Source organism: Emys orbicularis, chromosome 11 (genome assembly GCF_028017835.1).
Source record: "Emys orbicularis isolate rEmyOrb1 chromosome 11, rEmyOrb1.hap1, whole genome shotgun sequence".
Classification (NCBI taxonomy): Eukaryota; Metazoa; Chordata; order Testudines; family Emydidae; genus Emys; species Emys orbicularis.
The window spans coordinates 58,378,023-58,398,289 of NC_088693.1; the positions used below are offsets into that span (position 1 = coordinate 58,378,023).

Consider the following 20,267-nt stretch of genomic DNA (forward strand, 5'->3'; position numbering starts at 1 on the left):
CAGTTGCAGTGCAACTAGGCAGAACACAAACATCTGCGCTGCAAACTGTGGTCTTATATCGCAGTGGTCTCCAAAGTGGGGTGCGCAAGACGATCCCTTGGGGGGCGCGGGAGGAGGAGCGCCGCCGGGGTGGGGGGGCGGAAAGGGCAGCCGGAGGAGGGAGGGAATGAGCGAGCAGGGAAGCTGTCCCCACCCCGGCAGGCAGGGCCACCCGGAACACAGGGGCTTAAGGGGCTGCAGGGCCCTGGGCTAAGGTGGCCCCGGGGCCCTTGCCTGCAGCTTTAAAGCCCCTTTCGGAGTGCGGCCCTGAGTCCTCCGGCCAGTGGAGGAGCAGGGGCAGCTGCGCAGCCAGCGGCCGGAAAGAAGCAGTGCTTTCCCCTTCAAAGCCGGCTGGAGAGAAGCGGCGCGTTGAAGGGGAAAGCGAGCACCACTTCTCTCCGGCCGCTGGCTGCGCGGCTGCCCCTGCTCCTCCTGAGTCCTCTGGCCCGTGCTCGCAGGGCCGCATTCTGAAAGGGGCTTTACAGCTGCAGGCCAGGGCCCCAGGGCCCCCTTAGCCCAGGGCTCTGCAGCCCCTAAAGCCCCTGCTTCCAGGTGGCCCGGGGGGCAGCTCCCAGAATCGTGGCCATGGGGGCGGTGCTGCGCTGCGCAGAGCCACCTGCACACGCCCTGCACCAAACAGGAGCTGCCCCAGGTAAGTGCTCTGCACCTCCTGCCTGCCCCAGCCCTGAGCCTCCTCCTGCACCCCCACCCTGAGTGCCCTCCTGCACCCTAACTCCCTCCCAGACCCCGCACCCCCACTCTGAGCACCCTCCCGCACCCTAACTCCCTCCCAGACCCTGCACCCCACCCTGAGCGCCCTCCTGCACCCTAACTCCCTCACAAACCCCGCACCCCCATCCTGAGCGCCCTCCCGCACCCTAACTCCCTCCCAGACCCCGCACCCCACCCTGAGCGCCCTCCCGCACCCTAACTCCCTCCCAGACCCTGCACCCCACCCTGAGCGCCCTCCCGCACCCTAACTCCCTCCCAGACCCCGCACCCCCACTCTGAGCACCCTCCCGCACCCTAACTCCCTCCCAGACCCTGCACCCCACCCTGAGCGCCCTCCTGCACCCTAACTCCCTCACAAACCCCGCACCCCACCCTGAGCGGCCTCCCGCACCCTAACTCCCTCCCAGACCCCGCACCCCAACTCTGAGCGCCCTCCCGCACCCTAACTCCCTCCCAGACCCCGCACCCTCACTCTGAGCGCCCTCCCGCACCCTAACTCCCTCCCAGACCCCGCACCCCACTCTGAGCGCCCTCCCGCAACCTAACTCCCTCCCAGACCCCGCACCCCACCCTGAGCGCCCTCCTGCACCCTAACTCCCTCCCAGACCCCGCACCCCACCCTGAGCGCCCTCCCGCACCCTAACTCCCTCCCAGACCCCGCACCCCCACCCTGAGCGCCCTCCCGCACCCTAACTCCCTCCCAGACCCCGCACCCCCACCCTGAGCGCCCTCCCGCACCCTAACTCCCTCCCAGACCCCGCACCTCACTCTGAGCGCCCTCCCGCAACCTAACTCCCTCCCAGACCCCGCACCCCACCCTGAGCGCCCTCCCGCACCCTAACTCCCTCCCAGACCCCGCACCCCCACCCTGAGCGCCCTCCCGCACCCTAACTCCCTCCCAGACCCCGCACCCCCACCCTGAGCGCCCTCCCGCACCCTAACTCCCTCCCAGACCCCGCACCCCACCCTGAGCGCCCTCCCGCACCCTAACTCCCTCCCAGACCCCGCACCCCCACCCTGAGCGCCCTCCCGCACCCTAACTCCCTCCCAGACCCCGCACCCCACTCTGAGCGCCCTCCCGCAACCTAACTCCCTCCCAGACCCTGCACCCCACCCTGAGCGCCCTCCCGCACCCTAACTCCCTCCCAGACCCCGCACCCCCACCCTGAGCGCCCTCCCGCACCCTAACTCCCTCCCAGACCCCGCACCCCCACCCTGAGCGCCCTCCCGCACCCTAACTCCCTCCCAGACCCCGCACCCCACCCTGAGCGCCCTCCCGCACCCTAACTCCCTCCCAGACCCCGCACCCCCACCCTGAGCGCCCTCCCGCACCCTAACTCCCTCCCAGACCTTCGAATCACTGTATCACAAAGTGTTAAACCAAGATTTTCAGAAATAATGAAGCATATTCAATCACATTGCTCTCACTAAAAAATATTATTAATAATAATTTTTTTATGAGAGCAAAAAGGTTTTTTGTATCATTAATAAATAAAATACAATAAAAATATTTTTAAAATATTGTTTATTTCATCTTTATCTCATCCTTTTTTAATTTCTATTTTTTGTATGTTTTATAATGTACATAATATATTAGTATAGTAGTACATGTATTTAATTTATACATAAATAAATATACATATATTGGGGGTGCAAGCTCAAAAAATGTTTACTGATAGGGGTGTGCGATCAAAAAAGTTTGGAGACTGCTGTTATATCGGGTGGATCAGAATATGAGATGGGTTACATCAGTATAAATCCAGATCAAGCCACCTGAGAGGAGTGTTTGCCCCCGTATCTGCTTCTGGACCAGCAGTTCTCCACCAGGGGTCCATGGCCCCTCAAGGGGCCATGAGCCAATTTCAGGGGGTGGCAGGGCCCCATGCCTGAAGCCCGGCACCCCAAGCCTCAGTGCCCCTACAGCAGGGCCGGCTCTATGTTTTTTGCTGCCCCAAGCACGGCAGTCAGGCAGCCTTCAGCGGCACGCCTGCGGGCAGTCCGTGGTCACGCGGATTCGGCGGTGTTTCTGCGGGTGATCTGCCGGTCTCACGCTGGCGTACCCGCCGCCAAATTGCCGCCGAAACTGCGGGACTGGCGGACCTCCCGCTGGCATGCCGCCGAAGGCTGCCTGACTGCCGCCCTCACGGCGACCGGCAGGCTGTCCCCCCGCGGATTGCCGCCCCAGGCACGCGCTTGGTGCGCTGGTGCTTGGAGCCGCCCCTGCCCCACAGGGCTGAAGCCTGGCGCCCCAATGCTCCCCACAGGACTAAAACCCTGAGCCCAGTGCCCCTGTGGGGCTGAAACCCAGCACCCCAAGTCCAGGCAGCTCCGTGGGGCAGAAACAAGGAGTTGAACTGGGGCTGAAGCCTGGCGTCCCAAGCCCTGGCACCCCCGCAGGGCTGAAACTAGGAGCAGAATCGCAGGGCTGAAGCCAGGCACCCTGATGCTCCCGTTGGACTAAACCCCTGAGCCCCAGCACCCCCCGTGGGGTTGAAGCCTGAGCCCCCTTTTCTCCCCTACTCGTTGTCCCAGCCCCACAGGGCTAAAGCCCCGAGTCTTTCCCCCAGCAGCTGAAGCCAGGAGCCCAGAGCATGTCCCCCTCGCCCCCACTGGGCCCTGGAGTTTTTATAGCATATTGGGGGGGCCTCAGAAAGGAAAAGGTTGAGAACCCCTGTTCTAGACCATGTAGGTGCTTAGTTTAGTGCTTCCCATTTGCAAAATTCCTGGGATTGTCTAGGAAAAATAACGTACGTCTTGTGGCTCTTCATCTTACAGAATGGTTCACCCAGGGAAGACAAGTAGGTGCATTGTTTCTGAAGGCACAGGTCTCCATATTCTTCCTAAATCACCTTGGTACATGATAGATAAGGTGGGGAAAAGGACCTAATTGGTTAATTTTAGCCTACAGAGCTGAGAAGCAATACGCTCCACCTTGGCTCCTCCTCGCCCATCCAGGTTAATGCCTTTAAATCTGTGGGGCAAAGAACAAAGTTTAGTTGAGTGTTGAAATTACACTTGTTTCCACTGATTTCTTGCTGGTGTTTAACATCTTCCTCTTTAATCTTCAAGCTGCGCTTTTATGCCACATAATGGCTTGCTCCACACAGTCAGATGCACTCGTATTTTTTGTGAATGGCAGGAAGGTAAGACTTTTGGTGTTTTGTTTTGTTTTTGGAGGGAGGTGCTTTAATGTTTCTGGATATACACCAAGGGAGAATGATGCTCTAGGGGAGCACAGCTCATTTGTGGGGAGAGCCAGAGTAAATGTATTAAATTTGAACATCCCTTGTTACCTGGGATCTTCCTATAGCATTTCAGATATTACAAACTGAGATTCATCTCTGCTGCTGTCTTTACCCGCTGATAAATGGCAGTAGCCATAAACTGGGACAGTAGCCCACTTTGTTGTTTTGTTTCTGGACTAAGAGTTTCAAAACTAAGGAATTTGCATGCTCAATTTCCCCTTAAAATGAATGACTGTCGAGTTTCCAAATCTAGGTGGAGCTGAAAATCTCAATTCTACAGTAATTGGTAATACAAAGAGACTCATTTGGCAAAATATTTTCTATCTACCTAGATGTACTGAGAATATTTATGTAGCACCAGTCACCTGTTATTTCACTGAACTGTTATGACTAATGTAGCAATTAACTAAAACCTCAAGTTATTAAGATCAGTAACTTGCTGCATTTGGAGAAAATAAGGCAGTAGCAAGAGGGTCCCCTGCTATTACTATCATTTTTTTTTAAAATGCAGTCAGAGGAAATAGACTCTTTACTCGCCTCTGTTCTCAGCAGTGAGTACCAGCAGAAATCTAATACTTCATTTCTACAGGCATTTGTTTTCTCACCTTTTCTTTTTGCCCCCGAGTTATGTCATTATAAGTTCCTTTTTATAAATGCCTCCATCCAAAAATAGATGCTAGCCTGAACTGGAAAAACTTCATTCTTTCTTTAAAATGTTGTCTGTGTTTTCTTTGAGAACAATTTTTCCAGAGAATGCTTTTATGAAGACATCCTTTACCCCCTTCCCCCCTCCCCCCCGTTTCAGGAAGAAAAAAAAAAAGTCTGCTTTGTTTTTATCTGTTACCTGTATACTATATGGTTGTAAAAGTATACTTCAGGAAGGCTATGTGGGCCAAATTCTAGTGTCTTACCCTATAACTATCCTGATTTATGCTGGTTCAATAGCAAAATTTGCCCTTTTTGGTTTGTCTACACTGTGTTGTAAACCTAGGTTTGTGGGACCCAGGCTGGTGAACTCGGTGTTTCCAAGCCTATGCATGAGTGTCCGCACTGCATTGTAAACCTGGGCTTACAATTGCTGGACCTGGTGTCCATGCCAGTGTGTCCATACTGCACTGCACAGACCTTCTGACTCAGGTCCGTGGCTTGAGCTCTGTTCACATTGTAAAATACCAGTGCTTGGACACAAGTCACAGCAGAACGCGTGCTCTGACACCCCCCACACTCCCGCCCCAGGAGCGGCGCCAGGGTTTTTGGCGCCCTAGGCAGGGGTCCTTCCGTGCTCCCAGTCGTCATCGGCAATTCTGCGGCAGGGGGGTCCTTCCGCGCTCCCGGTCTTCGGGGCACTTCGGCGGCGGGTCCGGAGCGAGTGAAGGACCCGCTGCAGAATTGCCGCCGAAGATCCGGAGCGCGGAAGGACCCCCCGCTGCCGAATTGCCGCTGAGGGCGGCAAAATGCCGCCCCCCCCCCAAATCCTGGTGCCCTATGCAACCGCCTAGGTCGCCTAAATGGAAGCGCCGGCCCTGCCCCACCCCCAGCAAGGTCCTAGTAGCCGGTTCCTGAGAGCCTGCTGATCTGAGTTAGACTGATTTGTGCGTGGGCAGAAGCGGGTGTTGAGCTCAAACCTGAGTCAGAGCCTGGCCTTAGTGTGCAGTGTAGCTATATCCTTTGTATCCAATCTTATTTCCCCTGCATAAAAAGGGAAAGTATTCCACCTGGGCATGGTCATTAAAAGCTGAAAGCCCAAGAAACCCTTTCCCTCTGAAATACAGGCTGCTCCATACCATGGTAAAGTTGAGGTTTTATCGTGGTGCCTTTAAATGCCTGAGGACAAGCTAGTCATTCTCATGAGTCCCATGTTGCCTCCCACCCATCCATCATTCCATACTTGGTTCCCGTTAGTACTTGGTTTCCAGCATGACGGGGCATGTCATTGCAATGGCCACATCCTTCAGACAGACCTGTTGCTCAGCTAATGGAGCCCCCAAAAATCAACAGTGAACTTTGTTAAACTTAAAACAGGTTGGTTTAAAACCCAACTCCCCTTCCTGCTCTCCATGTATTGAGAATTTCCTCCATCTTCCTGCTGCAGGGTCTCTGAGGAGGAAGGGGCTAAGCATGGCCTTGTTACAGTACCTCTCTGGAGTGAGGAGAGCAAGGAGCCCCAAACTGTGTCCTTCACCTTCACTATGGCTTTGAAAATACAGGCCCTGATTCTGTTCTCATCCCCATTTTCTTTACACAATTGTACTTCTTTTGACTGAAGTGGAGCTACTCCTGATTTACACTGGTGTAATCAATTGCAGGATCGGGCTCAAGGGTTCTTGTCCTCATGTGGCCTTTCATAACCCTCTGTTACTGCTCATCTTCTCCTCACTGTGAACCTTCCAGGGCTCCTGGAACATAGTTATTTTTATTACTTCTTTAGCTGTCAATACAAGACTGAGTTTGCTATTGTCAAATACATTCACATGTCTACAGATTATGATCAAATGAAAGGAACATGCCATAATACCAATACACTGTATTAATACCAATCAAAGCATTTCAGAAAGGCCAGGTAATCCCAATGGGAAAATTGCAATACATCTCAATAATGTATAATCTCTTATTTCACTTCCTACTGCAGATAATAGAGAGGAATGCAAATCCTGAAAAATTGCTGTTGTCTTACCTGGGAAAGGGACGTATCCTTTTTTGGGGGGTTGCCTTTGAATGGTATAATCCTACAATAGACTAACATTCCCTTTCTCCCCCTCCCACCCCCAAGTTAAAGGGGATGTTTTGAAACTCAAGGCAGCCAGAAAGCAATATGGAAAACAGCCAAGTGATCTTGCATTTTTTCCTGGCAAGGCAATGTGCTTCATGTGCAATATTTGAGCTAATTATATGCAGAGAAGGTTTCTTCTTAGTACATACAAGCATTTTTATAGAACTTAATGTATTCATTAGCAAAAACAATCACAATTCTTCATGACAGCTCCAAAAACCTGTCAAAAAATCCTTTCAAAATGTTATTAATTAATAATGATATAATAGTTAAGGAAAGAAATATGGAGCTACTACAATGTCAAGCAATTCATTTAGGCCCTGATCCTGCCAAGACTTTCACTTGTGCTTCTCTTTATGTCAGTGGGACTACTCATAGAGCCAGATCCTCCGCTGAAATCAGTGGAGTTCTGGCAATTTATGCCAGCGGTTTATTGGCCCCAGGGTGCGTAAAATGAAGCAGGTGCTTATGACTTTGCAGATCAGAGCCTTAAACTGTAGATGGTAGAAAGAGAGTGAAATGACACTAAAGGCTACTGAGAAATAGCTCAATAGCTTGCAGTGGTGGGAGCAAATGACAGCAGACGAAGGGCACTAGGTAATCATTTTTTATCTTTTCACTGGCATCTTCCCAACCATTTACAATTTCAATACTAATATATTACATATACTTCTTGTTCAGCCAATCAGTAAGACAAACAAGTTTGTTTACATTTATAGGAGATAATGCTACCTGCTTCTTATTTACGTCACCTGAAAGTGAGAACAGGCATTCGCATGGTGCTGTTGTAGCCAACGTTGCAAGGTATTTACGTGCCAGATATGCTAAACATTCATATGCCCCTTCATGCTTCAATCACCATTCCAGAGGACATGCTTCCATGCTGAATTGAAATGGGTATTCTGTTATTGTTTAACAGTGTGATTAAAACTGCAATTAATCGTGACTATATTTTTTAATCTTGCGGTTGTGATTATTATTTTTAATTGTTTGACAGCCCTAATGTTTTCCCTTTGTAAGAACTTGTGTCTATCACTATAAGGCAGGTTTTCTAATCCTTTATCATTCTTGTGGCTCTTCTCAACCCTCTCCAAGTTATCAACATCCTCCTTGAATTGTGGGCACCATAACTGGACACGGTATTCCAGCAATGGTTGCACCGTGCCAAATACAGAGGTGAAATAACCTCTCTACTCCTACTCAAGATTCACCTGTTCATGCATAACAGGATCAAAATAGCCCTTTTGGCCACAGTGTCACACTGGGAGCTCATGTTCAGCTGATTATCCATCACCACCACCAAATCTTTTTCAGTGCTTCCCAGAATAATTCCCCATCCTGCAAGTATGGTCTACGTTCTTCTATTATTGGTCACATGCTAGTTACAAGTGGGAATACAAAAGTGGATGAGAATTAACCTGAACCTAGAGGGATCTAGAAAGTTGACAAATGCAGATGGACGATGCAGTCTAACACATCTGAGCCAAATGAATCCAACACACACACACACAATGGAAGACAAAGTTGGTAATCAGTAACGCTGAAAGAGCTAGGAATGAGAGGAGACTAGCCAATTACATACAATTTTGCAGAGTGGAGTGGTCAGAAGAAAGTGGTCAGTGCAATTTGAGGCTGCAGATATGGAGGCCTTGTATGAAGGAACAAACTGGTGAGGGGCCTTGTGTACAGATCTCTGGTGACTGCTTCTGGAATATTGGGTTCTGTGCCGGCTACCATATTGCCAGACAGATACTGACAGTTTACAAACAAAAACAAAAAAAGGCAACCAAAACACACAGAGGTCTGGTGGGATTGATTTAAGAGATGTTAGAGAGGGAAAATACATATCACTTTTCCAAGCAACAACAGGATTACCATGTGCAAGAATCTGAAGGATATTATAGACAGGACTGGTAGCGCCGCTTATTATTAAGGTTGCCCAACACTTCCCATTATTATACCCAGTTTTTAGTTGCTTATTACTTTGCCAAATTTTAACCATTTGGGCTGAAATTTTCCATATCAGAAATCTGCCTCAGGCAGAACTTTATGTAAAAATTTCAGCCAAAATGGGCCTGCCATTTCTGAGAATGAGTCTAGAGAAGAATACATTGGTTTGCCCATGTTAAAAAATTCTTTCAGCCTTTTCTTTGAGAAGTTCTAGTGCCCCCATGCTTTGGAGCAAGAACTTGAAATTTGAGCAGAGGATGGCCTTTGCATCAGAGATGTGTCTTTTGCCATTCTTGCAAAATTCCACTCAAATTTGGCTAATACATAAGCATCTGAAAATTTGCAGTTTGCACATGCTCTGTAGAGATTTCTTAGATTTTAGCATTTAAATTCCCCAAACGTTGCATCCACACTGACCATGTTCCAGTCGGAAGCTCAGTAGAACTTTCCCTACAACTGCGGCTCTGGGCTGCTGTAGGCTGCGCCGGGTCTGCATCTGGGCACTTGGATGAGAGCAGGGAACCTATCTCTCCTGTTCTTTAAATGGCTGCCCTTCCCCCACCCCCCTTGGCATGGCGGAAGAAACTGCTTGGTTTGAATGTAGAAGGGTCAGGTGTGAGCGCTGCAGGGGGAGTAGATTGGGACAAGAAGCCTGAGGGGAGGGGACAGATGTAAACTGGGACTGGAGAGTGGAAGGGGGGAGAGGGAAACTGGGACTGGGAGTTAGGATCACAGAGAGACTGGCAATGACTAGAAAAGGACACTGAGACTGGGATGAGGAGCAGTGTGGGGAGACTGCAACTGGCTGAGCAAAGAGACTGGGAGTGGGAGCCAGTGACGGAAGCAGGTGCGGGAGACTGGGAGCCAGTTGGCTGGAGGGGGAACACTGAGATCAATGGGAATCGGGGTGCAGGGAAAGATGTGGGACTGGCTGGGCAAAGAGACTGGGATAAGGAGCTAGTGACAAAGGAGACTGAGATTGGACGTGGAGCCCAGGGAGGGAGATTAGGACTGGGAGCCACTGGGGACAAGGATCATGGTTGGGGTCGGGGAGAGACTGGAGGCCAGGGTGGGGGAGAGAGAGGGATTGGATGAGGAGCCTGGAGTGGGAGGCCTGGGACTAGTTGGGCAAAGAGACTGGGATGGGAAGCCTGAGGAGTGAAGACTGAGACTGGCTAAGTGAGGAAAATGGGCCTGGGACAGGGAGCCAAGGGCTGAGAGAGGGACTGTTCAGAGGGGATGTGGTGGATGATGCTGTAACTGCAGGCAACTTTAATTCTGGAATTTCCTAACTTCTGACTTTGTAATCCTAACATCATTCTTTTATAACAGTTGTGCGTGTGTGTGTGTAACAACTCCCAAAGGTGCTCAGGGAAGTGGTAGAAACACCATTTGGGGGGAGAATCATCTAAACTAAACTGAATGCAGCCATAGACAATATGCCCTAGAGGACAGCTTTATATTGGGTGAGTGAATGAGTCTCCCATTTCTGCAATTCTCTTCTAACTTTCAGCCATCTCTTGAACCCAAACCATAAAGTTTTGGCTAACTTTAACATTCTTCTGGTGCCCTTTTACCCATCATAGCGTCAGCACAGCCCACACTGTAAAAGCTATTGTGTGTTGTGGCATTGCTCTCAGGCAGTGGAGAATCTAGGGTGTTACAAGGGATGTCACTGTGACCAACCTGGTTGCTGCGATATTCTGCTTATTGGAATTTACAAATTGAGTTCCAGCTTCCATTCATCTAATATCTAATCTCTGGAACTGGCTGGTCACTGCATGAAACAGATGGAATTTTCCTCCACCTTTGCATGCTCCAGTAAAATGAGGCGAACTTGGGGTGGGGGGACGGGACACCATAGCAACAACATTGAGAACCAGCAACTTTCTTCCTTAACTCCTGCATTTGCAGTTCGTCTCTCAGGAACGAAATATGGTTGTGGAATAGGTGGCTGTGGAGCCTGCACTGTGATGATATCAACATATGAACCAACTTCCAAGAAGATAATGTATCCTTAAGATAAGATTTGGGCTGGAATTTTCTCAAGTGCCTCAGTGAGTGAATTTCAGTGTGTTTTAGGCCCACTGAGGCACTTTAGAAATCACACCCTTGGAAGCTATAACTTATTGTTCATAGAAAACCATTGTTAATTGGGAGGGCAGTTATTTGAGTGTTTGTTTTTTCTTTTAATTTAGGTTTATATTCTTGGGTCCTGGCAGATACTTGACATCTTTTTACTTTACCTTTAACATGTTTTATCTGCATGGAAAACTGATTCACACAACAGGGATTCCAAGTGATGCGACTTTAAATCCCATTCAAGAAACATGAAATCTTCCTGCTCAAGAAACATTTATTTATTCGGAGACTGGGAACCAACTATTTCCTTGACTGGGGGATCTTTATTTGATGCAATTACAGCAGCCCTTGTAGCAGCTACTGGAAAGTTGGGACTCTTGCTTGGATTGGAGTAGGATTTGTTGCCCTAGATAAATCCTTAGTCAATTTTCACATAGTTCTTATTCAGCACTCACTGATTTCAGTGATGTATGAAGTAACTAACACAGTAAGTTAGGCCACAGCAGGCTTCATAGTGGGTTGTGCTTTTTGCCTCGCCCCGACTTTGGGAGCTCTACTCCTTTAGTTAAGTTGCACGCACCAGTATCAGGTCTGAGTCTGGCCCTTGGGTTTTTGTAGTCTATGTGGTATTACAAGTTAATTAATAAAAACTCCTTAAAAGTGAGACTTCTGTTTCCTTATTTAGGCCGCTATATAAAGCTTAGGACATGTTGAAAATGTTGCTAGTGTATGTACTGAATACACACACTATTGAGGTGAGAGTGCTGAGTTATGTACAACTGCTTCTCAGAAGCATAACTTTCCCCAGCCATCACCATGCTGTTTAACTCCCGCAGTTCTGCACTAGACTGAGTGTAATCTCCACCTGTGCTTCATTCCTCATGGCCCTGCACCACAGAGTACTATGCTATTTCAAATGTCACAATTCTCCTTTACATTCCCAAGGCATTATCCTGCCAACTCCTGTCTCTTACCCATATGCTTGCTGCACAACTCTGCTGTCACCACTGTGGAAGGTGTTGGAAGCACAAAAACGAGGGTTCATCCAATTCAGGTGAGAACCTGCTGTAATTTGTAGGGCAAGATTTGGGGATTTTTCCTTTCCTATAATCTGGCCATATCTGCCATGAGGTTTTGGCCTTATGATCAAGTTTGGTGGTTCTTTGCACTAGACAATCGCTCTAAGGAAACAGACTCCGTATCCTGGGTCTTCCTGGTCACAGCTTAGAGATGAACTCTCAGCTGAATTGCCAAACCAAACTCTGACCTGGGGGAGGTTGTCCTACCCCCTCGTTTCTACTCTAGCACTCAAGATACCTCAAAAGATGAGAATCGGTTCTGAAAAGCCCCCTCAGGAGAAAAGATAAATCTGGAGCTGTAAAATGATACACCAAAGCTAGCAAGGGGTGTCCACCCTGAGCAGGAATTGCTGATTATTATAACAAGAACAGTACTATGTAAAGAGCCAGATTGTCACTGGCCCTTTTGTGGGCATACAGGAGAGAGCATGGGGTAAGTAAGGAACTTCTGCTATTGTGCAGGGCTTGGGTGCAATTGCAGTTCCCAAAGCACATGGACTGCTCCCTGCTAGTGCCATGTGGGAAACTAACCCTCCAGAAAGGACTCAGGAAAGGCAGAGAGCATCACCCTGCTCCTTTCCGTGCACCAGCTGGCACATTGGGCCAGCTGCAAGCTCCTAAGGGATGGTCCCTATAAGACCTAGGAAGATAGGGGTTAGATTAGACTGTAGAACATGCACACTCTCTCTGTATTTTGGGGACCTCTCCTGGGTTAGTGAAGCTCCACCTCCCCCAAATCAGGCCTGTACTTTAAAGGCACAATCTGACCCCAGTAAGTTTTAAAACCTTTTTAAAATCATGTTTCTCTTTCATGCATAATCTTGTTTCCTTAGTGCCTAAATTACAGGAATGTTCCCTAGGTGCTCCTCACTCCTTCCAAAGCCCTAATTTGTTAGCTGTTCTGCGCTCTGTCCTTCATGCTTGTAGAAATTTACACAAGGCTGATCACTGTGCTGACAGGTCTTGTCCCTCATTCTGCTCTCACTTACACCTGGGAACCCCATTGATATTGGTAGGGTTGCCCGGGGATAACTGAGAGTCTATAATGGTCCTTTGTTTTTCAATAAGATGACTGCACTCAGTCTCTTACATTTTAGTGGTAATGCTGTAACATTCCAAATGCTGCAGCTCCTAACTTTACTGTAAGCAAGATGCATCTGTAAGGCAAATCAGTGAAGCTATATTTTGAAAGCAGGGGCTGTTGTTCTGTTCTGTTCTGTTCCAGGAAAGGCTGGCCAAGTGCCATGGCTCTCAGTGTGGCTTCTGCACCCCTGGAATGGTGATGTCCATGTATGCTTTGCTGAGAAACCACCCTGACCCCTCCATGGAGCAGATAACTGCAGCTCTGGATGGTAGATTTACTTTTACAAGTAGTAAACTTTAGGAGGTCAAATAAGAAGCCAAGTGTGGGTGTTTTTTACATGCCACATAAGATGCAAGATGTGATTTGACTGAAAGACCAAAGGATAATATTTCAGAATCACATAAAGTCTGTGGGATTCCTAGATACTATATTTGATTATATCTCACTATATCAATTCCCTGCCATGGCAGAGGGCTCAGGCATGGTGCACCTTGGTTCCTCCTGTTCTCTACCTGTGGCACACAAAGTTTAGTCACCTGAGGGCTGTAATACTTTTCTAATCCAGTTTAATGGGTTCCGCACAGAGCTAACAGGAGGGCGGGGAGGGGGCTGTGATATGCAGGAGGTCAGACTAGATTCATAGATTCATAGATTCTAGGACTGGAAGGGACCTCGAGAGGTCATCAAGTCCAGTCCCCTGCCCGCATGGCAGGACCAAATACTGTCTAGACCATCCCTGATAGACATTTATCTAACCTACTCTTAAATATCTCCAGAGATGGAGATTCCACAACCTCCCTAGGCAATTTATTCCAGTGTTTAACCACCCTGACAGTTAGGAACTTTTTCCTAATGTCCAACCTAGACCTCCCTTGCTGCAGTTTAAGCCCATTGCTTCTTGTTCTATCCTGAGAGGCTAAGGTGAACAAGTTTTCTCCCTCCTCCTTATGACACCCTTTTAGATACCTGAAAACTGCTATCATGTCCCCTCTCAGTCTTCTCTTTTCCAAACTAAACAAACCCAATTCTTTCAGCCTTCCTTCATAGGTCATGTTCTCAAGACCTTTAATCATTCTTGTTGCTCTTCTCTGGACCCTTTCCAATTTCTCCACATCTTTCTTGAAATGCGGTGCCCAGAACTGGACACAATACTCCAGCTGAGGCCTAACCAGCGCAGAGTAGAGCGGAAGAATGACTTCTCGTGTCTTGCTCACAACACACCTGTTAATACATCCCAGAATCATGTTTGCTTTTTTTTGCAACAGCATCACACTGTTGACTCATATTTAGCTTGTGGTCCACTATAACCCCTAGATCCCTTTCTGCCGTACTCCTTCCTAGACAGTCTCTTCCCATTCTGTATGTGTGAAACTGATTTTTTCTTCCTAAGTGGAATGATCTGGTGATCCCTTCTGGCCTTAAACTCTAGGTGGGATTTTCAAAAGCACTTATTGATTTCATTGGGAGCAGAGTTAGGTCAATGCTGAGCACTTTGGAAAACCCCACCCCCATTGGACCGACTTTGCTCTTGCACCAGTTCTACACCAATGTAACAGCGCTGAGTGACTCCTGAATGATTTGGGTGGAGTGGAGAATCAGGTCCTTCGCTTGCAGTGTGAATGGGCTGCCTGCCAACAAAATGAAATCCCTGAGTTCTCCCAGGTCTAGATTTCTATAGGCACTTATCACTCAGGAAAATAGTTCACACTGACGTGGCTGGGTTTAGCCTATTAAAATACTGAGTTTATTTCCTCATTGAGAAAACCTTTGCACCATAAGTTACACTCATAATTCAAACACCCTTTTTAGTCCCAAACCTCTACCAGCTTCCTACCCCCCAGAAACATCTACCCAAGCAGAGTTGTGACCTTGTAAAGAGAGAAGAGTCCAGAAGCTTCATGAAGTGCTCATGTGACTTCTCTATTGCTATTGATTTCACATGGAGGGCGCTCGGATAGTACAATGATGGATGTCAGGATAAAACCCTGAGATAGAGAGTTTGTTTGGATTTCATTGAAGAAAATCCAGAGCCATTAATAGTAGCAGTAGTATATCTTCTTGGATGATTTACATCATTTCTATAGTGACATAAATTACAGAAAATGATAAATAAATCATTATTATTAGAGATGGGCCTGATCTGCAATTCCTGGATTTGGCTCCCAATCAGAACATTCCCCCTGTTCCGGAGTGTTTGACTCTTCTGTGGTTCTGGTTCAGTCCATTGGAGAATCAAGAGCTAGGTCTTGTTTTGGATCCAAATTTCCCCAAATGTAGGTGTGTTCAGATGTGAGGGTTTGCTTCATGGCCATTTCTAATTGTACTGATATTCATAATTATTCTTGTATTGTTCCTCATGATTAATGATTGTATTGTTCATTTCAGGTAATTTGTGCCGTTGCACTGGATACAGACCAATAATAGACACCTACAAGTCTTTCGCTGGGGTAGGTAGAAAGACAAACAGATCAACATTTTCAAAAGTATCCATTAATTTTGAGTGCTCCATTTCTGGAAGCCCAACTCAGGCCAGATTTTCAGAATTGCTCTGCTCCCATTTAAGCACAAAGAGAATTGTCCAGATTTGCAGAAAAACTGAGTCCACATTTGGTGCTCAGCTCTTTTGGAAATCTGGCCATAAGAGTCACAAAGCAGCTGAGTGCTGACCACTTTGGAAAACCTGGCCCTTATTTAAGAGCCTAAATGGAAGCTGATCTTATTTGAAAATCTGGATCCAATTGGGTGTACTGAACCCTTGAAAATCTGGCTTTCTGCTCTTTTGAAAATGTGGCCCCTTAGGAGTCTCTTTTTAAGCAGTGCTGAGCACTTGTAGCTCCCACTGACTTGAGTTTTAGATGCTCAGGACCTCAGAAAATCAGGTCTCGAGGCATCCAAAATACATGGCCTGAAGAAGTAGGTAGTCATGATGGTTATGATCTGCCTTGACAGTCTCTGCTACCCTCATTCTTGTCATATATAAGGCCTTGATCATGCCAAGTCTTAAGTGTGTGTTTCACTTTAAATTGTGTACTCAAGTCTTGAGAGAATCATGGCCCAAATTGTTTACATGTTGCCTTGCCAACAAACTAGTGTCTCTCAGCCCCAGTCTTGCATGACCATAGAAAATCTTGTCTCTCTCACCAACAGAAGTTGGTCCAATAAAAGATATTACCTCTCCCACCTTGTCTCTCAGAAAAACTGTGACTGACTGTGTTGAAACTATGATTCAGTGCAAGTGTAGACCATTAGAATATAGCCAGTCTGTGTGTGCTGTATGTATTATATCATAGCTACTGAAAAATATCATTATCCAGGCTTGCTGTTGAGTCAGTGTCTTACATTTATTCTCAACTGATTGAAATGTGCCATGTTTCTCATCTGTTAAGAGAAGCCAGAGATGACCAGGCCAGCAATGATGACATAGAGTATTATATCTGAGTTACAAGGAGAATAACAATAAAGGGGAAATCAACTGAACATATTTTGAGTTTCTTCCCTACCACAGGTGACTTTGCGCATCTGTATAGTCACAGATCCTCCACATAGTCACAGCTCCACTAATCATATCTCCACCCTATCCTGGGCCCATCCCTCCTTGAAAACTCAGCTGTACATTGGTATACACGGTGGTATGGAAAACACTGTGTGGACTGTTCCTGACGGGGAGATCATAACCCAAGTCACAGAGCTGTGCCCCTTCCACTACCTTCAAGGCTGTTCATGGGTCCAATTAGAGCTATAAACACAAATAAAAAGAATAAACTAGGAGTCTGTCCAACTTTCTCGTAGCAGGACAATTTCAGTCACTTCCACACAGTCCTTCTCCAATGCACTCAATAATCCTTTGCACCAGCTTCTGCTCTGCTTCAGGAGCCTGATCCCCCACTGAAGTCAGCTGGAGTTTTTCCAATGACTTCAAGGGGAGTTGGACTTGGCCCCAAAAGAGGAACTACCTCCTGCAGTGCTTCAAAGGGGACACAGCAAGAATAGTCACCTTAGCTCATGGGTAGCTCCTGAACCAGTTTCAAGTAACTGGACAAATCTGCTTCAGTGCAGGTAGAAATATATTTATATGCAAATGTGTATTTTAAAAGAAATCACATTTCAATGAAGTTGTATCTAGAGTATTACAGAATGGGGTATTATTTCTTTAGGAAACAGCATGTTGTCAACTGAGAGGAACAGGGCAATGTTGCCTGGACAAAGAAGATGTGTACTCATCTTCTGACAAGGGAAACCAGGTGCGTTATGGTCTTTTTTAAATTACTTTCTGTTTCATAGTAAAGTTTGTAATGAATGAACATCTTTGAGCTGTTGTAGCTGGTGCCACATTTTCCTCTGGTGGTATCTATAATGTATTGATGGGTAAAGAGTTCTAGTCACTCTGTCTGCCTGTCTTAGACATTTCTAAGGCACCTATGACCATGATATCTAAGCTCCAAACGTAGTGCATGCCTACATTGCAATTGGGAACCATGATTACAATTACAGCATGTGTAGACAAGGCCAAGATAATTTTGATCTAAGATTAAAGCTAGCTCCAGTATGTATACATCGGCTGCAATCATTGCTGTGTAGCTATACCCATAGTTATATTCAAACCAGAGATTTTGAAAGGGCTTCTCTCCCCATGATTTCAGGGTGTTTTGTTTTATGTGGAAGGAAATTGCTGTTTGGGGAAGTCTGCATCAAAGAGGTGAGTTTTAGCTTTTGATCTGAGCATGCACAAGGTAGGGCTGCATTGACCTCCCTTCGGTAAGGAGATACACAGCCGAGGACAGGGGTGCTGGAACAATTTCTATAGAGGGGGTGCTTAGAGCCATTGAACCAAACTGTAAACCCTGTATATAATGGAAACCACTTCAAGACAGAGGGTGCTGCAGCACCGCCAGCACCCCTAGTTACAGCACCTATGGCCGAGGACAATGCTTTGCCCCTTACGCCTGAGATTCTAAAGCTGTGGATCAAAGTGATCCCTGGGTCATGTGTATTTCAGTTCAATTTATGAAACAATTTGTAACTCTCACTTGTCCTCTGTATATGTGTATATGATTGTAAGCTTTTCGGGGTAGGAACTGTCTCATTTTTGTGTCTTGAACAGTGGCTAGCTCATTGGCATTGCTTAATAAATAATGAGAAATGTTATTTAAAGATTGTTTGATTCTTGCTTTGACTAAAAAAGGCATTGTATAAAACCAAAACCCTGGCTCAGACTTTTAGTGTTTATTCTGGCAAAACTGCCATTGATATCAGTGGGCGATTTCTCTGAGTAAGAACTGCAGGATCTGGCTATCTGTTATCTGTGTTACACCTCAGAGTGCAGATGACTGTATGTAGTTTCACATTTAATTTGCACTTGTGGCAACTGGAGTAACTGAAGTGCTTCCTCATGTCCATTCCATAGTAGGTGTGTGTGCTCGCCACATGCACCGATACCGGAAGTTTTTCCCTTAGCAGTATCCATAGGGAACCGACTCTGGCGCCCTCTGGAGTGGCTCCTGCATGAAGTTCCGAATGGTCTCCCTGGCCTCTGTCATCCCCTCCCTGGATCCGGGAGACTGGTATGCCGCCCTTGACTTGAAGGACGCGTACTTCCACATAGCGATCTTTCAGGGTCACAGATGCTTCCTCCGGTTTACAGTGGGGCCCCACCACTACCAGTTTACGGTCCTCCTGTTTGGCCTGGCAACAGCACCGAGGGTGTTTACCAAGTGCATGTCGGTGGTGGCTGCTTACCTCAGGCATCGGGGTATCCAGATCTACCCGTATCTCGATGACTGGCTTGTCAAGGGCAACTCCAGGTCTCAGGTCCGAGAGGATGTCGCAGTGCTGCAAGCCACGTGCTGCTCCCATGGGCCCACCCTTTGAGCCACTGAGCTCCTGATCCCTTTCCCACCTGTCACGGAAGGTCGCTTTCTTGGTGGTGGTGACATCAGAGAGGCGAGTCTCTGAGGTTAAAGCCTTGACCTCAGAACCACTGTACACAGTCTTCTACAAAGACACGGTTCAGCTGAGGCCCCACCCGGCCTTCCTGCCGAAGGTGGTATCTACCTTCCATATGAACCAGGACATCTGCCTCCCAGTGTTCTGTCCCAAACCGCACAAGACCAGTGGAGAGAGGCATCTTCATGTGCTGGACATCCAAAGGGCCTTGGCTTTTTACCTAGAGCATAGCAAGCCTTTCCGTAAATCAACTCAGCTCTTCATTGCCACAGTTGATAGGATGAAGGGCCTTCCGGTGTCCTTGCAGAGGATTTACAACTGGAGCACCTCTTGCATATGGACCTGTTACGATCTGGCATGGGTCCCACTGCCACCGATCGTCAGAGCCCACTCAACTAGAGCTCAGGCATCCTCGGCGGCCTTCCTGGCACAGATCCCTATCCAGAACATCTGTAGAGCCGCGTTCATGGCACATTATGCCATCACTGAACAGGCCAGAGACGGCCAGAGACGGCGCTGGGTTCGGCAGAGCTGTGTTGCAATCTACATGTCTGTGAACTCCTACCTGCCTCCAGGGGTACTGCTTGGGAGTCACCTAATATGGAATGGACATGAGCAAGCACTCAAAGAAGAAAAGACAGTTACCTTTTCCGTAACTGGTGTTCTTCGAGATGTGTTGCTCATGTCCATTCCATGACCCGTCCTCCTTCACCACTGTTGGAGTTTCCAGCAAGAAGGAACTGAGGGTGGGGGGAGCCGGTGGCACCTCTTATACCGCGCCATGCGGGTGCCACTCCAGAGGGCCACAGAGCCGGTCCCCACGGATACTGCTACAGGAAAAACTTCCAGCACTGGTGCATGTGCACACACATAGTATGGAATGGACATGAGCAACACATCTCGAAGAACACCAGTTACAGAAAAGGTCACAGTCTTATCCTCAGTGATGCAGCAGAAGGAAAGGGGGACCTTTAGGTTTTACAGTGAGCAAATTCAAGGCTGTGGTGGTTCTGTGCGTTGTTACAGCACCTTTAAGATCTGGACAGTGGCAGTCAGGGTTGAACCTGGGAGTGCCAGGGGGCTGGTTGCAGTTTATAACCAGGACCCATTCATTCTCTTCTACCATTGAAGATACTTGAATTTCCATCATTATGCGGTTTTAATGAGACTTGAATTCAAGAATAATGTCTGGAGGGGCAGAGAGAAGCAACCAGGGCTGGGGTTGCAGTGCATCCGGAGCTTCACCCCATTGGAAGCTCCTTCCCAAAAGCTCACAGGATCCATATTCTCCAGAGGGCTGTAGCTCCGAAGCACAGTGCTTTGCAGAGGAGGCATAACCCAAA

General features: G+C 47.8%; 1 protein-coding gene across 1 annotated transcript in view; it reads left to right on the forward strand.

The window, feature by feature from the left end:
* Positions 1–493: 493 nt before the first annotated feature.
* Positions 494–20,267, forward strand: part of LOC135885414 (aldehyde oxidase 2-like) — a 92,006-nt gene continuing 72,232 nt past the window's right edge. Inside the window, exons 1-8 of the mRNA XM_065413095.1 lie at positions 494–691; positions 3,841–3,914; positions 6,646–6,703; positions 10,651–10,747; positions 11,764–11,872; positions 13,123–13,249; positions 15,367–15,428; positions 17,136–17,222. Of these exons, the coding sequence (XP_065269167.1) occupies positions 625–691; positions 3,841–3,914; positions 6,646–6,703; positions 10,651–10,747; positions 11,764–11,872; positions 13,123–13,249; positions 15,367–15,428; positions 17,136–17,222 (681 nt within the window). The 5' untranslated portion in view covers positions 494–624. The remainder of the gene's footprint in view (positions 692–3,840; positions 3,915–6,645; positions 6,704–10,650; positions 10,748–11,763; positions 11,873–13,122; positions 13,250–15,366; positions 15,429–17,135; positions 17,223–20,267) is intronic.